Source organism: Melospiza melodia, chromosome 3 (genome assembly GCF_035770615.1).
Source record: "Melospiza melodia melodia isolate bMelMel2 chromosome 3, bMelMel2.pri, whole genome shotgun sequence".
NCBI lineage: Eukaryota > Metazoa > Chordata > Aves > Passeriformes > Passerellidae > Melospiza > Melospiza melodia.
In genome coordinates this window covers 137,580,628-137,604,536 of record NC_086196.1, presented here as the reverse complement: position 1 = coordinate 137,604,536, position 23,909 = coordinate 137,580,628, and the positions used below count along the sequence as shown (strand labels likewise).

Genomic DNA, 23,909 nt, shown 5'->3' with positions numbered 1-23,909 from the left:
CTGTGGAAAACCTTGGGATGAGTGGGAATTCTTTTTGTCTGTGGAAAATTGTCTCAGAGGGGCTAACAAAGCCAAGCTGGTATCTTTTGGTGTGTCCTGCATTAATGAAATCGTGGTGATTTCTGTGGAGAGTTGAGCTGGATCAGCCCAGAGAGCCATGGGATGTAGCTTTGTGTGTCACATTGTGGCCAGTGTAGGACAATTAATGCACCCATCCAGCTTGGAAAGCTCCTCTGATTAAGCACCAGCGGAGTTTTCTTTTTGACCCTTTCAGGCCATCAGCTTAATTCCCAGAAGCTTCAGATTTAATTACCCAAATCATTACCACAGCAGGCGTAGCTGCAGATTTTATTAATGACCATAAAATTACTGAATCCTTTTTAAAATGAGTGTGGATTCCCAGCCAGAAGTTCCCTTCACACCTCAGCTCTAGTACAGGTGAATCCCACAGGTTGGTGCAGCACCTTGGCAAGTGCCAGTTTCTGCACCTGATTTCCTCCAAATTTACTACCACTAGTAATACCCTTCTGCAGTTCTGCCACCAAATTCGGGTGTTCTTTCCCCTCAAGTGGTAGCTGAGCTGGGTTTACAATTCTCAGAGCTTTTTCTTATACCTTTAGCAGCAGCCTGACCTTTACACCTCTCTGTTTCAGATTCCTTCCACTCACTCTGCTGCCTTTGTGCCTATCCCTAAAATGTTCTTTAATCCGTTTCAATTCCTTCTCCCTGCACAATACTTTATGACTTTGTAAATCAGCCTGAGTGGTACAAAATCAAATGCTTTCCTGAGATCCTGATAACTTATGTCCACTGTTTCACTCTTGTCTAACCTAACGATTTGGTCGTATAATAAAAAGGATTTCAGCAGATTTGTCAGGCATGACCTTCCTTTTATGAATCCGTACTGAATGTCCTCTACTAAATTATGCATTTCTAAATGTTCTGCAATTTTGGCTTTTATCAACACTTCCAATACATACCCACAGCTGAAGCTGGATTTCCTGTTGGAAGATTCAGCAGAACTCTGTCACAGCCCAATGAAATTCATCAGTTTTTCAGAAACCTCCATCATACAACTTCACCTTCTTGTCCTCATCTTACTGAATGGTTCTTTCTGAGAAAGAGTAGGTTTAGATTGGATATTAGGGAGAAATTCTTGGCTGTGAGGATGGGGAGGCCCTGGCACAGGGTGCCCATAGAAGCTGTGGCTGCCCCTGGATCCCTGGAAATGTCCAAGGGCAGGCTGGATGGGGCTTGGATCAACCTGGGATAGTGGAAAGTGTCATGTTTGGAATGAGGTGAGCTTTAAACCACCTTTCTGTCCCACACTGTTCTGTGATTCTATAATCCTTGACTTTAGAATCAGTATTTTGGTTTATAGGGCTCTCACAGTCCTGAGTGCTCAGGGAATACACAGGATTGGTGTCAATGTGGAATGAGTTGCTGAGTCTCAGCCCACTCACAGGCGAGGGGGTTTAGGCCAATAGCTCAGTCTAAATTTGGTCTCTACCTTCCTAAACAGTTTCAGTTGAGACTGGAGGTCAGTTCACCTCTCTGTGCATCCATTTATTTTCCTTGCCTGTTTCCTAAAGAGCGTTTTCCATTGCACACTTGTGTTGTGCTTTTGGCTGAATATGTATGTGTGAGGGGGGAAGGGAAACTCCAAATCCTCTGAGTGTTCTTGCTTAAAGCCCTTATGTTTGTGCTTATAGCTACTTTGAACGTATACCTTGTCACTTGGGCTGTGCTTCCAAATCTGGATTTCTCTTGGAGGGATGTTCTGACCCACCTACTTTGCACTGCTGATATATTTAGCAAAGTTTTGCCATAATAATCCTCTGGTGCTGTCCCGAAGCTGTCACCTGCTCTGCTGCCTCTCTCCTTCCCTGGCCCCTTCCATGAGTCAAAAGCCGCCTGCCAGAGTTCTGCACAGGATCAGGGGAATGGTTTTAAGCTGAGAGTAGGTTTGGATTCTGTTTTGGGGAGAAATTCTTCCCTGTGAGGGTGGTGAAGCTCTGGCACAGGGTGCCCAGAGAAGCTGTGGCTGCCCCTGGATCCCTGGAAGTATCCAAGGCCAGGTTGGATGGGGCTTGGAGCAATCTGGGATAGTGGAAGGTGTCCCTGCCTTTGACAGGGGGATGGAATGTGATGAGTTTTAAGGTCCCTCCCAACCCAAACCATCCTGGGAGTCCATGATTCCTGGCTGATGCAGAGCAAAGGTGCTGCTCAGCCTGGTTAGATTGAGAATGGCACGGGAGGATCCTGGGTGCATCTACAGCTCCCTGACAGGAAGGTGCAGCCAGGTGGGGATTGGCCTCTTCTCCCAGGTGAAAACAGACAGGACAAGAGGAAATTACCTCAAGCTGTGCCAGGGGAGGTTTAGATTGGATGTTAGGAACAATTTCTTAAACAAAAGGGTGGTCAGGCATTGGAAGGGGCTGCCAGGGAGGTGTGGAGTCCCCATCCCTGGAGGTGTCCAAGGAAGGACTGGACTGCACAGGAGGGTCCCAGCTGGATCTACAACTCCCTGACAGGAGGGAGCAGCCAGGTGGGGATTGGGAAATTGCCTCAAGTTGTACAAGGGAAGGTTTAGATTGGATATAAGGAACAATTTCTTAAACAAAAGGATGGTCAGGCAGTGGAAGGGGCTGCCAGGGGGGTGTCCAGGGAAGGGCTGGATGTGGCACTCAGTGCTCTGGACTGGTGACAAGGTGCGGATCAGTCACAGCTTGGATTCAATGATCTTGGAGGCCTTTTTCAGCCTCAGTAATTTGGGATTCTGGGATCCCAGTGCTGGAACAGAACATCTGGGGATGGAGTATTTGTTAAGACTAGAGGGAATGGTCAGTTCTTTAGCCTGGAATCAGCTTGTAGAGCACAAGCAGCACTAGATCCCTGCTTGGGTCTGTGTCTGCCCTGTTTCTGCTGCTTATTGAAGGAGAAAATTGGAGTTATGGAGATACTTAACTTAAAATTACAGAAGATGCTCAGTGTTATAGATTGGCTTTTCTTTAAAAAGCCAGGTTCTGCCTCCCTCCTCCAACCTTCCTGTTAGATGTCATCCAAGATGGATTCCAAGTGCAAAAAAAAAAAAAAAAGAAAAGAAATAAAGCAAGTGAACCTGCAGCAAGTGAATCATTCCTACTAAATTTAAACCACTTATTATGGGGAGGGAAAAAAAAAAAGAGAGAACTCGGATTACAGGTTTAGCAGGCGTGAGCACATACTTCAGCGTGTATTGCTGGATTTGCAATTGCCAAACTACTGATTTCTTGGAACTCTGCTATTAGCATTGTTAAGCAGTGTTCCAGACAGTCACTCCTATAAATCCTGTTAATATGTTAAGCAGGAGAAGGCCTTTGAAAGAATAATATTTAGCTGGCGAGTGATCTCCATTTGGGTGTGTGGTCTGGGCTAAGGTAGGGGAAGTGACTGTGCTTGCTCTTGGAGTGTGTGGCTGGAGCATCCAGTTCTGTTTGCTTGGATGTTACTGCCATTTCTAGTAGGTGCTTGGGAATATTTTATTTATTTTTGGGGAAAAATGTGTTTAACAGGGGGTATGAAGGGGCCAGCAGAAAACTGGAGAGGGACTTTGGTAAGGAGCATGAGGGACAGGACACAAGGAATTGCTTCCCACTGCCAGAGAGCAGGCCTGGATGGAATATTGAGAGGGAATTCTTGGCTGTGAGGGTGGGGAGGCCCTGGGATGGAATTCCCAGAGAAGCTGTGGCTGTCCCTGGATCCCTGAAAGTGTCCAAGGCTGTGTTGGACAGGGCTTGGAGCAGCCTGGGGTAATAAAAGGTGTCCCCACCCATGACACAGAGTGACACTGGATGAGCTTTAAGGTCCCTTCCAGAACAAACCATCCTGTGATTCCATGATTCTCCCGCTCTTAACTTTGGAATTAGTATTTTGTTTCACATGGCTTTGAGAGGACTCTGTGCTCAGGTCAGGGTGCCAGCTGCTCCCACCTGCAGTTCAGCAGGGTGGGTGGCACACATGGAATGAGTGTCACCCCTGCCCCGTGCAGGGACAAGTCATCTCTGTCCTGCACGAGTCACTGGGTAGAAACAAGCTGAAGTCTCTGGTATAAAGTCACCAGAGCTCAGCTTCACCTTGGACTAAAAGCTCATCAAGCTCTCCCTTGTATCTGCTGCTGTTCCTCTGCAGGGGTGGCAGAGCCCCTCAGGCTTTCTGGCAAAGCTGTGAAAAAGGAAACTTTGATCGGCCTCTTTGCTTGCCATGGATAATTCCTGTAGAGGGGAAGCTGATCAAAGTCCAGGTCAGCTGGGAGGAAGAAGAGGGGAAGCAGAAAAGGACGGTGGAGCCGCAGATCGATATTTTCAGCACAACAGGTTGACAAGGGCACGGGGTGGAGCGGGGAGAGGGGACGTGTTTGATCTGTGCTGCTGCAGTGGGGACATGTCTGCCACAGCCCAGCCCTGCTCCAGCATCCCTGGCACACTCGGGATTCTCAGATAACTCCTTGTGTTCTGAAGTGAACAACACAGGGGTGCCCTGTGACCTCCAGCAGAAATGACCACCAGACCCTGGTGACGCTGCCCTGCTCTCAGCCTCCTTTTATGGCACAATTTTTATGTAGACTTTTTTTTGGAGGTGAAAAAGAGCTGCATTCTTATGTTATTACAAGTAACTGAGAGCTCACAGTGTTTTTCAGAACACCATTTTTATATTTTGTAAAGTTCCTACCAAGTTTATTGTTTGTACAGCATTTTATCACATTGCTTTTTGGGGAAAAAGTAATGATGATCTTAAATCCAAAGCCTGTTTTAAAACAGATAATACTTAAATTTTATGCAGTGAATTTGCTATTGTCAAGCAATACCACTTTCCTCCTAATGTTTTCTCTTGTGCCATACAGCAGTGCAAAAATGAAGGATTGTGAGGCATGACTTGTTTCTCTTGCTTGTTTCTGCTACAAGTGATGGCAGATACAATTCTGGTTTCTTTTTTTGGGTCAGCAGCTGGGTGTAGATTCTTGAACTCAATTCACCTGAATGTGCTTCTTGTATTGAGCATCTTCACTGGATTGTGTAGTTGCAGTTCTCTGTCCCTGCCAAGGGTTTTACATCCATGCAAATGCAAATTCCAAACGTGGTGGACCACTCTGAAAAAATGCAGCTTTTGGAAGTGTTCCCTGATTTGGCACAGGAAAAGTTAAAATCAAGTCAAATGAAAAAGGAAATCAAGTTTGATTCAATCAACACATTTCAAAGCCCTTGTCTTGCAATTAATCTCCCTTTGTCAAGGACCCAATGCCAAGTGCAGTTTCTGGAATTCCACTAAAGAGGATTTGGGGCATCTACAGAGGTGTTCCCTGGAGAGTCAGGGATGAAGGAAGGTCCCTTCCTGTCCAGGTGGATTTCATGGAGCTGTGGTATCTTCTGCAGTGTCCCTTGTTGACCCTACCCTTTCCCACACAGCATCTGTGAGTTTCCCACAGAATCTATGAATTCCTCTTGCTGGTGGACTCCTGAATCCCCTTAGTGACAAACAGTCTGCAGTGGAGGTGGATTCATGGTGTGCAGAGGTTGTGCTGGGCAATAGAGCACCTCACTTCACTAGGCATGTCCAGGGCTCCTGTGTCTCTCACAGAAAACTGTCAAGGTAATTAGTGTTAATTGGATGGGTTTTGAACGAGCCTCTCATTTATTGTATGTTTGGACTCAAGGACTTGGCAGTCTCCCATCCATCAGTTTTGTTGGATGGATGAAGAAATGTTCCTTGGAGTGTACCTGGAGTTCAAGGTGCAAACCCTGCTGGTGTCATGTGGGGGTTTTAAATCTCAGTTCCACTCCAGGGCCTGTCTTGCCTCTTGTAGCTCTGTAGGAGTCAGGTGGTTCCTAATTCACTTTTCCTCCCCCATTTCAGTGCTCAAAGTGATCTGAGGTGGCTCAGAACCTGTTTGATCCCTCAGGAAATGGAGTTGTAGCAGTCATTGGCTGTCCCTACTGGTCAGGAGTTTGTGCCATTCTTCTGCTGGTGACATTCACATGTCATTTCAGCTGGAAAAAAACCAATTCAAGTCTGGTCTTTGATTCCAGGCAAATTTTTAGCCATGATTGGAGGGGTCAACATGCGGCAATCCCGGAGATACAGGAGGTTGGGATGTTAAGGTTGGAAGCTCAGTTGTGAGCAATAACCAAAGTACAACCCAGGTGCTCTGCTCACATGGGTCTGCAGGGGTGGCTTGGTGACAGAATTTCATTTCCAGCTGCCATTAAGGATGGAGTAACAGTAAATAACATCCTTTTGCTGGGATTGTATTGCCTTTGATGGATCTCTGGGACTTCTGGTGCAGCTCAGGGTCCTTTCACTGATGGTCATTTCTGCCTTTCTGGAAACCTTGGGGAACTTCATGATTTTGTGAGCTCAGTTTTTCTGTAGTGGGATCTGTCGCTACTCTGCCTCAAAATGGAGCCTGGCCTCTGCCTTGTGCTCTAGGAAATCCCAATGAATCTGGGCAAGGAGGTTTCTTTTGCATGGGATTTGGGAGGGAGAAGAAGGGAGAAAGAATTTTGACTGTGATCCTTGGCTAATTGTCCTGTGCAAATGTTCTGCAGGGCATATTGTAGGAGCAATAATTTATTTGCTTTTCTGCTTTCACCTGTGATACATGATAAGCTGTGGCTGTATCATAAGAATGAGGTGTTGGTTTTCTAAAGGGGAGAGGTTTCTGCCAATGTTTTCCACTCAGAGTTCAGAGAAAAAAAAAAAGATTCCATAAAAAAATTGTAAACTTGTTAACTTGACAAGGAGCTGCTGCATTCCCTCACCATAATCCCAAAATATGGCCTGCTCCAGGGTTGTACTGTGAAAGGTTTGGTAAACAACACAGTCACAGCAAGAATGAAAATAGCAGTGGCTGGAGGTGACTTCTGAGCATTTTTTCCAAGGATTTTTGTGTTCACAAAAAGTGTTTCCGCTCACTGACGCAGCTTGCTCAGAGAGAACGAAGTCTTAAATTTTGAAGATACTCAGGACGTGGTCCTGAACAGCTGGTTTTGGTGGCCCTGCTTGAGCAGGGAGCTTGGATAAAAGGATTTCCACGTGGAACTGGATGCTGCACGTCACCAAGCCGTGGGGTGTGCTCAGGAGGTGGCAGTGCCTGGAGAAGGTTCCTGGCCTTGCTTCCCAGGGCACAAATAAAACACATCCTTGAGTCATATGGCAGAGCTTTTTTTAAATTTTTTTTTTTTTTCCTAATATGCCTATTTTGGGAAAATGGGCTAGAGAGTCCTAGATTAGCTCCAGTATTTTGGACATTAGTCCTACTTTTGTGCGTGTACCCAGAAGAATTTGAGTTTTGATACAAATGCAGTACCTGGACTTTGAAAAGCACTGGGTAAATAAGAGCCTGTCTGAACATCTCCCAGAATTAAAGGACTTGGAGCTGGCAGAGGAGGGCTGGAATGTGAAGCCAGACACATTCAAAGTAGAAATCAAGTATGAATTTGTAGTGGAGAGGGTGATTAATCACCAGAATGAGCTGGAGTGGATGGATCCTTGGTCTCTTGCTGGTTTTGAGGCAGGATGTCCTGGGACAGAAGTTAAATAGCTTTACTTCACACTGCCCTCAGTGGAGAGAAACTTATTGAATCCAAAATCATTTAGGTTGGAAAAGACCTCCAGAATCATCCAGTTGGAATGAGTCCCACCTTTGACAGATGCTTGTCACCCAGACTAGAGCATTGAGTGACACATCCAGTCCACCACCTCCCTGGGCCCATTCCAATGTTTAGCAACCCTTTCCATGAAGAAATTCCTCCTGATGTCCAGCCTGAACCTCCCCAACACATCTTCATGGACATGTGTGCACACATGTGCCCAGGATCTGCCCAGAAGACCTCACAATTCCTGCAGACCTTAAGCTGTACATTGAGTAAAAGGCCTAAATTTTTAATTTTTCCTGTTTCTAGGAGAGCATTGGTTTGTAATTATGCATGGAGTTGGGGGTCTGCCTTTACTGCAAGTTCAGCAGTGGTAGAACTTTGTTCTTAGGGCTGAATTTCTTGGTGGTTCTGCATTTCAGGAGTGCTGTGACAATTGCAGTGCTGGGGCCTCTGCTGTGTTCAGCCACTGACACTGCCCTGGGTGGCTTTAAGCCAAGAATTCAGCCCCTCTGTTCATGTTTTACTTAGGTCAAAATGTTGATGTTTGTCTTCCCCAAGGACAAAAGCTTTTAGTTTGTTATTTGTAAATCCCATTTTAAGAACTCACCAAGGAAAGTATTAGTGAAGTACAAAGTGATGGCTTTTTTAAAAAAAAATTTATACTGTGTGAGTCACTCAGAAATTAAAAGAGAAAATTAGTTTCTCTTCCAAATAAGTGATATCAGCCTCATCTTTACCAAGTGACTTTCTCCTTGCTTTTGCTGGGTGTTGTGGATCAGGGTGAACTCTACTTCAAAACATTTAATTGCACACAGTGAGAAATGAAGAAAACTGAAGGGGATCCCAAGAATGTATTAAAAATCAGAACTAAAATGAGAATGATTTCATGTCAAGTGAGACAAATGCAGAGTTGATACTCCAGTGCTTCACACTTCCACTTGTCCTTGGCACTGAGAAAATGAGATTTTTAATATCTGAAAAACAGATTGCCATGAAGACTCATCCATTGTAAATTTAAGCTGCCTTTATAGCAACTTAAGCTGGGGACAAGATTGTTCATTACATCTGATTCTACAACTGCAGCCATGATTTCCATATTAATAGTGACTGGTTTTTTTTTATTGTCTCTACCAGAAATAGGAAGGGGAGCTGGTTGTGTTTTCCCTGGCTTAGCAGATAATTTATTTAATGAATAATGCGAAAAGAGCAAAGGTTTGTGAGTTCTTACTCCCATATCACCACAAAGAGTGGTGACACCTGCCTCAGAGTGCTTTGGTGCTAAAAGGAGGCTGAGGGAAAGAGGGACATTGACTCATGATTCAGAGTCAGGATTTGTTGCTGATGGAATTTATGTTGGTCAGGATTGAATTGTTTTGACTCCGATTTTAGGTGAAGGGTTTGCTTGTTCCCTGCCTGATGTGCCCTTAAGCTACAAAAGCATTGAAGCAACTTCTCACATGTGTCTGGGGGTGGGGAGGGTATTTCTGTGCCACTGAACTTTAGACCAACGTGGAGTCAAAGGCTGTTTGTGCCCCTTTTCAATAGCGGCCGCTGGGGCTGGCAGCGGCCGGAGGAAGCACCAGCTTCCTCTCCTTTCTCTGGAGCTGGGTTTCCTTTTGCCAGCCCTGCTCCCAAGGCAGACCTGAGCCTTCCCTGTCCTCCCTTACTTCATTTGTGGTTGAATTCTGAATGCAGTAAACCTGCTTGACGCTTAAATGTAACAAAACCAGAGAATTATCTCTATTTTCTCATGGATTTGCTGCTGTTTATTTCTGCTGAAATCCTGATGTTCTCTGTCTGCGCTCCCAGATCTGCAGTCTCTTGGAAAAGCTCATCTTCCTCCTCTGATCACGTCCCAAATTTGGTCTGGATCCTAATGGCTCTTCTCTTAAAACATCTGAGGTCCATACCAGCTTTTTCCTCTTTCATTGCTATCACTAATATCATCCTCCTGCCTTTGTCATCTCAAAACCTGAGTTACAGCAGCCTTTTCTTTGCTTCTCTTATCTCATCTCCTCATGTTCTACTTTTAATCCTGCATTTCATGATGATGGAAGGTGATTTTTTTTTCCTTTCTGGGTTTTCTTCTTTGCTACATCCATACCCCTCACCCTGGAAGCAGATCTTTCTCTGAGGAATCCAGTTCTTTATCATTAGCCCCTCTGACCTTCAGAAAGTTTGTATATATTCAAGTCTAATTTGTTCCTCTTTGGAAAACAAAACAGCTCTCTGTATTAAAATTTGGCAAGAAGTCAGCAGCATGATCTCATGTTTTTTGTGACTGCCTCGGGGGGAATATGTTTAAAATGCAGTTAAGAGATTGGACAGAGGAGGGGTTTGGTGGGGGAGTCTCTCTGAAGGGTTTGGGGTGGCTGACAGGGAGGGACCTGGGTGTTTGGCTCTTCCATCCCTCAGTGGTTGGGTGTCAGTGATTCTCTCCCAGCTCACAGAACGTGGCCTCTGGGGGTCTGCTGGGGCCATTCATCTTGGTCACCTCATTCCTGGAGAGAAAGAGGCAGCTCAGGACCTCAGTGTGGGCCAAATGAGTTGTTCTGGAAGAGCAGCAGCCAACTCTCAGCACCTCCCCTCCCTGGAAACACCCAGAGCTTTCCCTGGCCACAGGTGGTTAGGAGAAAGTTCTTATGGACAGACCTGAACCTCCCAGGAAAGCTGGTGGTCAAAAGCTGAGTGCTTCCACTTCTGGGAAAGCTCATTCAGCCCAGACTTTGGTCCTGAAAGTTCATGAGGTTCTTCATGGAGGAAAAAAGGGGAAAAAAACCCACATAGAGATTATATCACCATCTCTGGAGGGATTTAGGAGCCGTGTGGATGTGGCACTTGGGAGTGCTGGGGTAACAATTTCTCTTCATGCTCTTGAATGAGGTGGTTTTCCTCCTGTGCTCTGCTTTGTGAGACCTCATGTGGAATTCTGTGTCCAGCTCTGGGGTCCTCAGCACAGGGGAGATGTGGAGCTGTTGGAGTGAAACCAGAGGAGGCCACGGAGCTGCTCTGAGGGCAGGAGCCCCTCTGGAGCCAGACTGGGAGAGCTGGGAATGTTCAGCCTGGAAGAGGCTCCAGGGAGAGCTCAGAGCCCCTTCCAGGGCCTAAAGGGGCTCCAGGAGAGCTGGAGAGGGACTGGGGACAAGGGATGGAGGGACAGGACACAGGGAATGGCTGCACACTGCCAGATTGCAGGGATGGATGGGATATTGGGAAGGAATTGTTCCCTGTGAGGGTGGGAGGCCCTGACAGAGGTTTCCCAGAGAAGCTGTGGCTGCAGTGTCCAAGGCCAGGTTGGATGGGGCTTGGAGGAGCCTGGGATGGTGGAGGATGTTCCTGTTCATGGCAGGGGGAGGGACAGGATGAGCTTTAAGGTCCATTCCAGCCCAAACCATTTTGGGTTTCTGTGATCTTAGGGGGCTTTTCCAGCCTGACCAGCTCAGTGCCTCTGCATCCCTGTGTGCCCAGTGGGCTCCATCTGGGAGAGGTGCAGTTCTTCCCCACCAACACCTTCAGCAGGTGTTGAGGGAGGAACAGTCATTCTCTAATGTCTGGACCACTTTTAACCACTGAGAACAGCCAAGATCTCTCCATCCATGGCTGCTCTCCATGGATTAGCAATCCACAATTGCTGATGTTACAAATGGAGCAGAGGAAAATTATCCCATGCAACTCCCCATGCTGCTGTATCCACTCATTTTCTAGCTCTGTCTGGATATAACATCCTGCTTTTCTCTTCCCTCTTGTTAATAGTTTGACTTTTGGAGCCCTTTCAGTCTGTGTTAGTTTGTGGAGAAAGACATCAGCAGTGATAGCTGAGGAAAATTCTATTAGGTCATTCCTCCTCAGAACACAGTACCTGTCTCCTGAGCTCTTTGAGGATGTTGGCCAAATAATCCTTTTAATAGCTTTTGTGAGTTAAAAGGGTAGGTAACTGTCATAAGGCTAAATGATTGCATAGATTAATTTACTTGTGGTCGAAAGAAATCAATTGTAATTTAAATTTTTGTCTCTGGACTGATTACAACACCAGACATCAACTTTCTCCATAAGAATCATTGAAGTCTGTGAGTCTGGGTTAGTGACAGATTATCCAGAATGATGTGATTGGATCCCTTTGCCTCTCCCAAACCTCTGTAATGTTCTTGGATCTTTTCCTTGTGTCTTCCAGAATGGTGAATAACACTGAAGACCCTCAAGAGGCTTTGTAACGTCCCATCCTCATGTAAAGTATGCTCAGAACTTTTCCAGTAGTGTAAGTACAAGCTGAAGAAACTCATAACAATCCAGAGTAATTTTGTGGTGTTCTTCTTTTAAATTGTCTAAAAAAGCAGAGAAATGGCTACAATGATTATGAGCAGTTGGCTGAGTTGGAGAGTTTCACTGGTTTAGTGGAAGATTTAAACCAGGGAAGACATTTAAACCAAAAATAGTAAAATTACTGGACATTTAAACTAGGGAGTAGTAACACTGAATTGCTCACTTGGTCTGGCTCATGTATTGTTTGTGCTTCTGCGTTTCTGTCACTGAAACAGAAGGACAATGATGCACTTCTTAGAAAATCAGTCTTGATCAGAGAAAAATCAGTGTTAAAGGAGAGATCTCCATACAGCAGCTGAACAAATGAGAGGGATAAAGAGTTTAGCACCACTCTAGCTTTGCTGAAAGGGATGAGCCACCTTCATTTAGTAGCCTCTGGCAGAGACAGAAAACCTGGGGCACCTCACCTAATCCTGGTGCTGGATATGTTGGTCCAAGCAACTCAAAGATCTTCAGTGCCAATTGTCCAAATCTTATTGTGGAATTTCAAATCAGTTTGTTCCTTTTAATTACTTCTGTCATATATCTTCAATTTCATTGGTTTCCATGCTGTTTCTTCAATAAATAAGCAAATTAATTCAAATTTTGAAGCTTGTCAGGCTGAAAGGAAGGGCTTGACCTGCATTGTGCTGTCACTGGCCAGTCCTGCATGGCTGTTCACAATATCCCTGTTACAGGCACAACCAAATGCTCATCCCCTGCAATCAGATTCCTGAGATACTTGGACCTCTTGATTTCAGATTGTTCCTTCTGTCAGGTCTGGAAAGAGAAACCTTTTCTGCAGGATAGGTAGCAAGGAACTACTATCACATTTTCCTTGATGGATTATTTCAAGCATGAACATGTATCCTTGGACAGGGATAGTGCAAGTGACGGTGCAGCCACAACCTTCTGTAGAAGAAGTCACAGCAAAAAATAATGATTGACAGGGATTTAGTGTTGGAAACCAAACTCCAATGGATTTCAAAAAGCCATTAATTAGTGATTTTCTGTTGCTGGTGGTTTCCTACTTTGCTGCCAGTCCCTTGAGCCACCTCCTCTTCTTCCTTTTAGCTGTGGAAGTATGTTGGAGTTCAGTATTAAAATCACCACTTGAAATTGTAAAGATCTGGTTCACAGCAGGAGAGAAGTCTGAAGGTAAGGCCACATCACCCTGGGCATCTTTGTTATCCCAGTAATTTGTAGTTTGCTGGGTGACCTCGGAGCTCCTCTGTGCTTGCAGTGAGCACAAGGACATCTCACAGCTTTGTGTCAGGCTTTGGTCAGAAATTTCCAGACTGGGAATTGCATAGCTTGAATTTCCTGTGCTTTAGCTCAATTTCAGTCATGTTCTGCCCCTGTGCAGTTTTCTGCTGCCACCTCCCAGCAGAGCAGTAGCAGCTTCCTTGATTTGTTCCAGTGTATGTGCAGTCAGTATGGCCATGGAAGATGCTGTAGAAGTAGAGGGGAATCATTTTTGACTGAGGGAAAACTGGGGGGAATTTATTTGGAGGGGATTAGAGAGTGTTAAATTAGAGGAAATGGGCCAAGATGACCCATTTAGATAGAAAGTTTCCAGATTAAACCACAGATATCTTTTTAAAAGGGTAAATGGGATTGTGAAGGGGAAAGAAGAAAATGGAGCCTTAAAAAAAAAATTAAAAGTTTGAATTTAAATAGTGATTGAAGAGTTGCAGAACTGCTGTGGTAAGAGAGTAGTTGGGTTACTCCTAAGAGTAGGAGTTACCTGGATGCAAGTTACCATTTCACTGCCTCATTTTACCCTTAATAGGATGAGAGTCAGTGCTGGAGAGGATTTGAGGTGTGGTGTGAACACAGAGCTCTTGATCTTGGCCTCTCAGGAATTAAGAATTCATCTAAAACTAAGTCCTGGAGCCAACAGCTTTATCTCTATTGGGCTCCCCATAAAAATGGGAGTAATTACTTGAGCTTTGTAGTCCATATTGATTAATTAATATGTGTTAATAGTGAGCTATGACTATCAGTATGTTTTACATCCCTCAAAGTATGATTTCTGATAGAACCAGACAGTTTCACTGCCATCACTTCAAATTTACTTGGATGACCAGGCCAGTGCTTATGAATTTAACTGCCAGCAGTGGCAGGGGAGTCTGGGGAGTGAATAAAAGAAAATCAGGATGAATAATGCAGGTGGAGAAGGGCTGGATTGAAGCCTTGTCATCATTTGGGAAAAACAACAGGAAGAAAAGAACAAGAGTGTGAACTCTACCAAGTCAGCCCAGATTGAAGAGCAGGCAATGGACAGCGTGCCTCAGAAAATCACCACAGGCTGAGCTGTGCCTGTGCAGTGTCCTTGAGATGTGACACAGAACAGGTTAATTAAACTCAGGTAACAGAAAACTCAGCTGATTTTCTCCTTTTGTCTTCAGTGACGAGGTATTGTGTAAATAGTGGGTGACTCTGGGAGGATTCATTTGGCTTTTTTAGCTCCTTTAACCGAAACAATGTCCTGCCTGAGTCCTTGGTTTCACTTTAAGATAAACCAGATGAGTTAATTCATGATTTCGTAGCAAAAGTGACCTAAAAAAAAATCTTGTTGAATGTTTTTTTTCCTCAAAAAGGTTTGGCACAGCTGCCTAAGGAAGTGGTGGATTCCCTTCCCTGGAGGGATTTAAAAGCTGTGTGGATGTGACACTTGGGGACATGGGTTACTGGTGGCCTTGGCAGTGTGGAATGTAGACTGGATCTTGTCTGTCATGTAGGAAATTTCCCTGGTTTGGGTCTGGGTTACACAAAGACATGTTTGTTGCTTAATTAAGAGCATTAATTAGGATATTAATTTCTTTCTGAAGTGCTTTTAACTAAAATAAAACTCCAGTATGGAAGCAGCAGTGGCCAGAAGCCCATGGTTTTTGCTGTTATGATTTATTTTCTTCAAGGAGACACTGGTATCTATTTCTGAGTTCTCCAAGTGTAATTTCTGTCTTCACTAAGGCTGTGCCAGTAATACTGCACTTGCAAACTGTTTTTTTCTAGTAGAAAATAATTTGCTTTGTAGTTAAGCACAAAAGCAGAGGTAGGTGAGGTTCAGCTGTTTGCTGGGTTTGGATTTTAGTTTTCTGAAGTAATTAATTTCTCTTTTAAGGAAGTGTTTTAGTTGTTAGTACTGGTGATAAGTCCTAAAGGAGAATGAAAGTGCCTGAAATACTTTGGAATGTCTCTTTTTCTTCATGTATGGAAGAGGTGGTGGAAATCCTGGTGATGGCTTTGCTTGGAAGTTGTCCTGCACTTTGTCATGTGTGTGATGCTATAGATGGACCCTGTATGTGTGGTGAGAAAATGCTCAGAGTTTGGCCAGGCTCTTGTTCTGCCTTCTTGCAAAATTCCTGAGTGACTTTGAAGGAGTCATTTGGACTTGTCCAAAGTGCAGCCCCTCTCTGGGAGCTCTTGGTCACAAAAATTAGTGCAGTGTTATTGCCTGCCTCACAGGGATCTTGTGACTGGAGTATTTACATACCCCAGGTGGCAGAATTATTGGGGAAGAGTTCTGAGATTCTGCCTACATTTTAACAGAGGATTGGTAAAATTTTGAAATTAAATGGAGGAGGCAGAAGACAGCACTGTACCCTTTAATCTTGACGGCTGAAAATTATGAATTATTGTAGAATCCCAGAGTGTTTTAGGTTTGGGTTGGAAGGGGCCTTAAAGCTCATCCTGTCCCACCCCTGCCATGGGCAGGGACACCTCCCACTGTCCCAGGTTGCTCCAAACCCCATCCAGCCTGGCCTTGGACACTTCCAGGGATGTGTCAGTCTGGTCTCTAGGGCAGGCCCATGTCTCAGTTTTATTGATGACTTTTTAAATTACTGTTTCTTCACATGGATTACATTTCAGTGTGTTCATGAGATTTACTGTAACTAAAGCACACAAGTCCTGCTTTGAGAGCTGTTACAGAACTTATATATCCAAAGTTTAGTCTTTGGCTCCCAAACCCAAGAGCTCCTCCTTGCTCTTGGCACAGGTCTGGGCTTTGGGCCCTGGTTCAGCACTCAGCTGCCACTCCAGTTTTTCTCTGTGTTTGTTAGTCCTGCTGATCCCTCATTCTGCCCTTGAATCCAGGCTCAGAGTTTGAATTCCTGCCTTGTTGCTGTAGAATTGCAACAATAGCAGGAAACCCAGATTTTGGAAGTAGGGAAGGTTAGGGTTAGACAGATAAGGTGTCAGCGTGAATCAGTGCGTGCCTTGAGTAGAATTCAGAAGTATCTGGCTGCCAGCCCTGTGCTTAGTCAGAGGTCAGTCCCTTTTGTAAGACTTGGATTATGACAATAATTGCCATTTATATTATATTTTTGCCTTGTAAGATCAATCTCAAGTTCTCTCTCTCTTTCCCAGAGATGTAAAGCAGAGTAAGTTACTCACCCAAGTGGCAAAACGACTGGGTTTGCTCACTGCCAGCATCCATTAAAATTATTTTATCAGCAGAGAATTTCAGAGAATAAGAGCAGCTTGTGTAGAACAGTGAGTCGGGGTTTGGGGCTCTTTAACCAGCTGAGAAACTTGAAGCCTCCTGAAGAAACGATGTGTTGATATTCTGCTCTCAGCTTGCCTCCTCTAATTTGTGTAGCGGTGAGTATTTGATTACGCCGGATTTATTTTCAGAAGTTTCAGGCTGCTCTTATTAATTGTCCCCATTTTGATCGAAGGCGTGTGGCACAGCTCTGCATTCCAGAGCTGCTGTTTTGCATCCCTAAACAGAGCTGCTGATGCTGGGGCTCTGGGGCTCAGCTTAGAGCCTGATTTCCCCCCTTGCTGCAGCACGAGGCTCTCGTTTCCCCGGGATGAGAGCAGTCATTACAAGAATTACATTTTGTTTGTGAATCAGGATGAATGGGAGTAGAGGCCTTTTTTTTTTTTTTGAAAATCAGAAGCCAGAGATGCAACTGCAGGAGATAATTATGCAAACGTATGGGTGAGGATGGCTCTGTGTTCGTTGACATGATGAGCACTTCAGGCCTGAGGTTTTTTTCTTTTTTTCTCTTTCTCTCTTTTGAAAACTGATACAAGTCCTCTGAAAATACTGGAGTTGCAACTGATGAGCATAAGTGATGAGTCAGATCCTTAATCCTCTGTTACGCCTCAGAATTCACAGCATCAGCTCCTGGTTTTGAAGGCAGCTTTGCTTAATATGGTGCAAAGTTTTAGGTGGTTCTGAAATATTTATATTGCTGTGAATCATTGAGGCACACAATGGTTTGTGTTGCAAGGAGCCTTAAAGATCATCTCATTCCAATGGCAGGGATGCCATTCGCTGTCCTGGGTTGCTCCAAGCCCTGTCCTACCTGGCCTTGGACACTTCCAGGGATGCAGGGAGAGCCACAGCTTCTCTGAGAAACCTGTGCCAGGGCCTCCCCAGCCTCTGAATGGAAGGAGATTCATTTGTTCAGTAAGAACAGAAAAAGTCAAACCTTGAATTTCAGAATACTGTTGTGCCTTAAATGCCCCAATTCTCTTCCAGCAGTGCCTTAGAGCTGTCCTGGAAGGGTCACAGTCTTTGCCTCTGGGCTTGATCCTTGTGTGTCCCTTCCATCTCAGAACATTCTGGGATTCTGGGATTTTTTGGTGATACATGTCAGCGCTGTTATGGACCAGCTGTAGCTCAATGAAGCCCTTCCTTTGAGTGTCTTGTAAGAACCAACTGCATCCTTTGGGATGGGGTGAAGGGTTGGATGGGGCCCTGATCAGCCTCATCTCTCAGTGCCATCCCTGCCCATGGCAGATGAGCTTTGAGCTCCCTTCCAACCAACACCAGCCCAGAATTCTGTGTAGGAAAGGAAGGACTGAGTGAAACTATGCTTGGTCCTTGGATATCGTAAATATGTGTGGAGAAAGAAACAAGCTTGCATAACCTAAACCAGGGTTAAAAATTCAGAGTGAGCAGCTGCAAGTGGAGTTTCTTTGTAGTCAGTGGTGCTCATAGGAAGCATCTGGAGCAGTCCTTCATGTGGATTTGGTGGTTGAATGTCAGGCTGGGTGATAAGCAAATTACATTGCTTTGGAAATAGCAGTGCCATCCTTAATGCCCCTTTTTAATATCAGGAGGAGATCCGCCTCCAGAGCTGCTCAGGCTGCAGTTCTCACCAATAGTGGATGCACAGACACACAGGAGAAAAATCTAGCAGGTTAAGGAGTTCAGCTTCTAACTGTGATGGTAGTTAAAACTCTGGTTTAATTAACAAGTTATAGAAAGTGTTTTTTTTAGCTGTGTACTTTGGAAAAACCTATTTCAACTGGAAAGCCACCATTTATGTCGTGATTTTGGTCTCCCATTTAAATGGTGAGATGGCAGTGAGTGACACCAAGGAGGTGCCTGTGATGTTGTGAAAAATGCTGTTGCTGTAATAAATGAGATGACAATCCTGGATGTCCCTTGAGCAGTGCAGGGGTGTCCTGCCCTGTGCTGTGTGTCAGAGAAGGGGAAATGTTGGCATCTCTCCCCATCCTGCTCTCCTCAGTTGATGGGACTCGATCAGAATCATTCTTAAACCAATTACCAGACTTAGGATCCTGTTCTGAACACTTTGGCTCTTGCCCACATCCATATTATGCAGATTATATCAAATATAGGTCTTACAGCAGAAAGCTCAACTGGTTTTGTAAGTCCTGAGCTTTGCTTATTAGATAAAGCTGTGAATTTTAATGGGAATTGGAGAAGGACCTCTGCAGAAGAGCATCTCCTCAGTGATGCTAGAGTGCTTCCTACTCATCTACAGTGAGTAGAAGAGTGGAAAAAGTGATTTCTTGTGATCATTAAAGAGTCCAGAGCCATTTTCTCAAGTGTTAGAGGTGTTAAGGCTGCTGTCTGGCCTTATTCCCAAACGGGTAATTGAATTGCTTTGAACTTCTGCGAGTTCAATTGGACATGGACTTAGCTCGTGGCTGTTTTTATGGGATTATTCTGCTGTGCTCCATCACCTAGAAAGTTAAGTGTTGGGTAAATGATTCTTGTATCAGCGTGGGCTTGGGCTGTGAGAGTAGGTGAGAAACCCTTGATGTGTTTTTCCTTACTTTTCTCTATATAGTGCAGGAAAATAAGGGAGGAGAGCAGTCCAGCCACATATCCCTACTGGAGATCAGAACAGTCAAACTGGGGAGGGAACCCCACATCCAAAGGGTGAAATTAATTTAAAAAAATGAGTTTAAATAAATCTTCATTGAATGAGAAGGACAGGCAGTGCTGAACAGCCTCCCCTCAGAAGGAGGAGGAGTGGTACTGCATTGGGCTGGTTGGGACCTGCTGGATATTTTATATCTGTGGGGTTTGTGCTGGAAAATAAATTCCTTTTTATTTACCTCCTTAGAGTTCTCCCTTCAGTCTGATATTCCGGTACCTCAGGTTGCTTTTGGATGAGCTGTGAAAGATGAGCATGAAGTTTTAATGCTTTAGAATGGTACAATTGGCCCATCTTTTTGGGGGATGATTAGTGTAAGGAATGTAAATAAGTTTGATATTTTAGGCTCCTTACATTTTTTTCTGCCAGAACCTAAAGAAACTTTGTCTTAAAGGGCAAGATTCAGTTGTTAAAAAATCAGTCACTTTTACTTTTGAGCTTAATTAGAAATTTGCAGAGGTTTTGCTTGCAAAATTTCAGGGAGAAAAATTTGCAGTTGTTCTCCCTTGGCTATCTCTCTTTTTTTGGGTGTCTCCCCAAGCAAATTTGACAGCCCATTGTCAGTGGTGAGAGTATTGATAGCAGATAAAGCATGGGATGTAGAGGATATTTTGCTACACAGGCAGCAGAGTTTGCCTACAGCAAAGTCAGTCCACAGTCCTGTTCTCAGGAAAAGTATTTTCCATCTTGATTTTCTCCTATACCCCCCAATCATTCTGCTTGTCTCTATCTTATTTTATTCCTTGCTACTTTTGCAGTTGATTGTATTTCACAAGGAAAAAGAGGGGGAAATAAATTGAATTACAGGTAGCCAGAGGAGTGCAGGAGGATAAGAGGCTCTTACTGCAGTGTGGGGGGGGGATGAAGTGGTGGAGAATATTCACTCGTTAATGAGGTGAATGAAATTAGGGTGATTCTAAAATGGTTGATTTAATTAACTGCTTTGTAAATTGATCTTTAAACAGGATAAGTTTATTAAAATATTTTAAAAAGGGAAAATTACCAAAGCCCTGCTCGAGTAACAGTTTGAAATAATGCTTGCTGTAGTTATTCATTAAAAAGTTGTGGATAGTTGGCAATGTTGGAACATGTTCAATAATACCACATTTTGCAATATTTGTTTTGGGGTTTTAATGGAAAATTCCAAGTTCCTGCAGCTGTTTTCAATCATGAAAGTCCCTCAGGAGCATTATTTCTAGATCTCATGGCTGTGTAGAAAAGCACATGAAGATGGGAACAGGAGTTCCAGATCAAGAAGACCAATGAGATGTGTCAGTGCAGTATTTGCTGAGTGTGCAAATATAAACAAGGCACTTGGGCATCTCTCTATCACATTAGCGAGACCAGCAGGGAGATATTCTAATTTCAGTGTTCTTACCTCTTAAAAATTACCCAGAAGTTGCCTTAAAAATTTTGTAGGGTTGGAATAATTCTTTGCATGGACAGACAAGCAGAAAATTGATTTTAGTTTGGTTTTTTTTTTCAAGTTGTCCACATTTTTCCAGTGGTTAAACACAGTATCATGGAGTTAATTAGGTTTGCTGCTCTTACATTTGTTTCTGCAAGGCTTTAAAGTCCATTGATGAACAGGACTCCAGAACACAAGGTGGAAATCATTTAATATCTTTATTCCTGGGGCAGAGGGTGGCCTTGCCCAGCAGCCTTTGCCTCCCTGTGAACTGAAATTCCTGCACAAGCTCAGCTGTGTCAAAGAAGGACAAATTGAGGAATTGAGGCTGGAGCTCTTCCCTCATATGGCCACGAGCAACAAGAGGTCAACCCCTGCCCCTGCATCTGAGAACTCTGCACTTCATTAGCTGGAATTCACTAAAGGACACTTAGGATTCACCAAATCATTGTGTGTAATTCACTAAAGGAGATTAATTTGGCCTGGGCACCCAGATCCAGGAGCTGAGCCCTGGCGCTTTAGACCAATTAGGAAGGACACCCAAATTTCAGAGAGAATCGCTGGCCATGGCCACCAACTGCTGCAGAAGGTGGTGAGGCCCTGGCACAGGGTGCCCAGAGGATTTGTGGCTGCTCCATCCTTGGAAATGTCCAAGGCCAGGCTGGATGGGGCTTGGAGCCCCCTGGGATAGTGGAAGGTGGAACTAAATGATTTTACAGCCCCTTTCAATTACCATTCTGTAATTCCATGATTCTGTGTTGCTTGACATTCTTGAAGCCATCTGGAAAGTCTTGTTTTTGTCAGATGGGAGTTTTTTACTTCATGGGCTACAAGGACAAAAGTTCTGGGTTTCTGTGTCTGGATGATTAAATGGATGATTAAATAATTTAAAGTATACTTTAGTATTAAATGTTGAAGAGTCTGTAAAGTAGGAATTTTGAGTGGAGGTAATTCTGGTTGGAGGCTCTGGCTCATTAAATTCTCCAGTTCAAACACAGAACCTGAGCACATGAAACTTGGTATTGACAGATGAATGATCTGGGAAATGGTGACATTAGAAACACTGGTAAGAATCCCAAACCAGGTGTTGCCCTGAGGAAGGGTGAGCTGGCATACCCAGTGAAAACCACCTCAAGGCCAGATGTTTAAAGAGATTTTTCTGCTTGAAAATGGTGCTGCTCAGAGCTGGCTGCGATGAGTCAGTAAAATCCTTGTCACACTTCCCCAAAGCTGGGAGAGGAGGATGGAGCAGCCCTTCCTCCCCCAGAGGCCAAACCTAGAACACAACGTCTGGTTCCAAACGCTCCCCGCCAGGCTCCGAAGGTCTCAGCCTGGGATGCCACTTCCAAACTGTGGTTGTTACAATTCCAGTCAGTTGCAGCTCGACTGCTGCATTGCCTGCCATGCCCTCCTGTGGTTCAGCAGAGTCTGGGTGCTTGTCTTGGAAAATTTTAAATGGCCTGGACGTTTCCAGTAATCAGTTTTCCGGAGGACAGCACATTCCCGTTGGGCTGAAGCGCTGATGTGGATGTGGAACGTCTGTCTTCTCACACAGGCATTTTCTTGGATGGGAGTCATCCCCTTGCATTGTCCTCCTGCTTCCTTCTCCCACAGAACAATGTAAGGAGCTCAGAGGGCAAAGATGAGATTTTCTTCTCATTTCTGTATTTCCCAGGCTGCAAGTACCATTTTTGTGGATTTGTGTATCCTATCTTTGTCTTTACAGCTCTGCTTCAGCTCTGTTCCAGCAAGCAAGTTTTCAGTGTTGTTCTTCAGCCCCAGCTATGGATCTCGAGTCATTCCATGACTCCTGTTAGGAACTTCTCTGTGCCAGGGCAGAAATCACAGAATCACAGAATGATGAGGTTGGAAGAGACCTCTAAGGTCATCAAGTCCAACCTCTGCCCTAACACCTCAACTAGAGCATAGCACCAAGTGCCATGTCCAGTCTTTTTTTAAACACATCCAGAGATGGTGATTCTATCACCTCCCTGGGAAGAGCATTCCAGTACTTTATTATTCTTTCTGTGAAAAATTTCTTCCTAACATCCAACCTGTACCTTCCCTGATGTAGCTTGAGACTGTGTCCTCTAAATGGACATAAGGAGTCATCCTCAAAATGTGTGGGGAGGAATAGGCAGCCCTGGAAGGTTTCTCAGCCTGACAGCCATCGTCCCTCTCCTGGCTTTCACAGGGTCCTTGGAATCCTTCCTTGACTTTCCCTCAGCTGTGATTTGCTCTGGCTCTCAGGGATTGTACATCAGCTCTGTCACGTCTCCTGGAGTTTGAGCGATCTCTTCACCCTGCTCTCCTGCAGGAATGGCAATAAACCCTTGACTCACGAGAAGATTCCTGAGAAGGATGGAAAATGCCATATTCTGCTTGCCAAGTTCTGCCTGCCCTCCATCTGCCATCCCTTCTTCTCAAGATCTAGAGTTCTGAAGGAGGAGATCTTGTTGTTTGTGTGACATTTGGATCTGTAGCCAGGAGACTTAGGAATGAAGCACGATTAAGGGAGCATACTGGGATTTTTTTCATTTCCATTTCTGGGCTTTGCAGCAAATAATATTCATTATTGTTGCACCTTGGGAGGTTTAGGAGTTAAAAATTATTTTGTTGAGCTACCAGGATGGTCAAGTTGCCTAAGAAGTCAATCTTTTGAGGAGAAAAAGCTGAAGACTTATTTCTTTAAATGAAAGCTCAGGAGTAATTGGATGTGCTGCACTTTCCTTGTCAGGGCAGGCAATCTGTGACAACATTCCAGGTTCAAAAGTTCCTAACTTCAGAAATCCAACTTCAGTCAAATCAGCTTGGGTCCTACAGGCCACTAGAATTTCCGCTGGGTGTGTTTTTATCTTCTTTTTTTTTTTCAAGGTAGCAACAAAAGTTAGGGCAACTCGAACTCTTTGTAGTTAAGATTTGAAAGAGTAGAGATTCATAAATCTCATGTCATAACTGGTGAAAACTTGTCCAGAAAAACTCAGATCTGTGGCCACCACAGAAATCTGAGATTCCTGTCTCATGGGTACTTAACGCTGGGCAAAATTTTGTCTGGGATCGAGTTGCAGCCATAATTACTGAGCAACCACAGTCTCTGTGGCAGTGGTTTATCAAAAACAAAATAAAGGCACGAACTGCAGAGTTGGTGCAGGTGTGGGGAATGTCAGGAGGGGTCTGAAATGCTGTTGGAGCACTCCAAGTAAAACGAGCCCTTCTGCTGTGTAGTGAGATTGGCATTCATGGCAGGTGTCCAGCTGAGGTTGGTTGGAGGTGGATTTTGCTCTGTGTGGTATCTTAAAGTTTTGCACCAGAATTTATGAAGTACCTTCCATGTAGAAATATTGAACAGAAGTATTTTGTGTTTTCCCTCATTTCCAGCCTGCTGGAAACCATGTCTCACTACCCAGATGAGCCAAG

The 23,909-nt window shown here is 44.5% G+C and overlaps 1 protein-coding gene across 10 annotated transcripts in view; it reads left to right on the top strand.

Moving 5' to 3' along the window:
* Nucleotides 1-23,909, top strand: part of HMBOX1 (homeobox containing 1) — a 125,321-nt gene that overhangs the window by 36,195 nt on the left and 65,217 nt on the right. For 8 of the 10 annotated variants that reach the window (XM_063153189.1, XM_063153196.1, XM_063153191.1 and 5 more), the window contains exon 2: nucleotides 11,806-11,889. In XM_063153189.1, coding sequence (XP_063009259.1) covers nucleotides 11,867-11,889 — 23 coding nt within the window. In that variant the 5' untranslated portion in view covers nucleotides 11,806-11,866. Of the gene's footprint in view, nucleotides 1-11,805; nucleotides 11,890-13,007; nucleotides 13,092-23,909 lie in introns of all 10 variants that reach the window. The other 2 variants (XM_063153192.1, XM_063153193.1) reach the window with 2 other exon arrangements.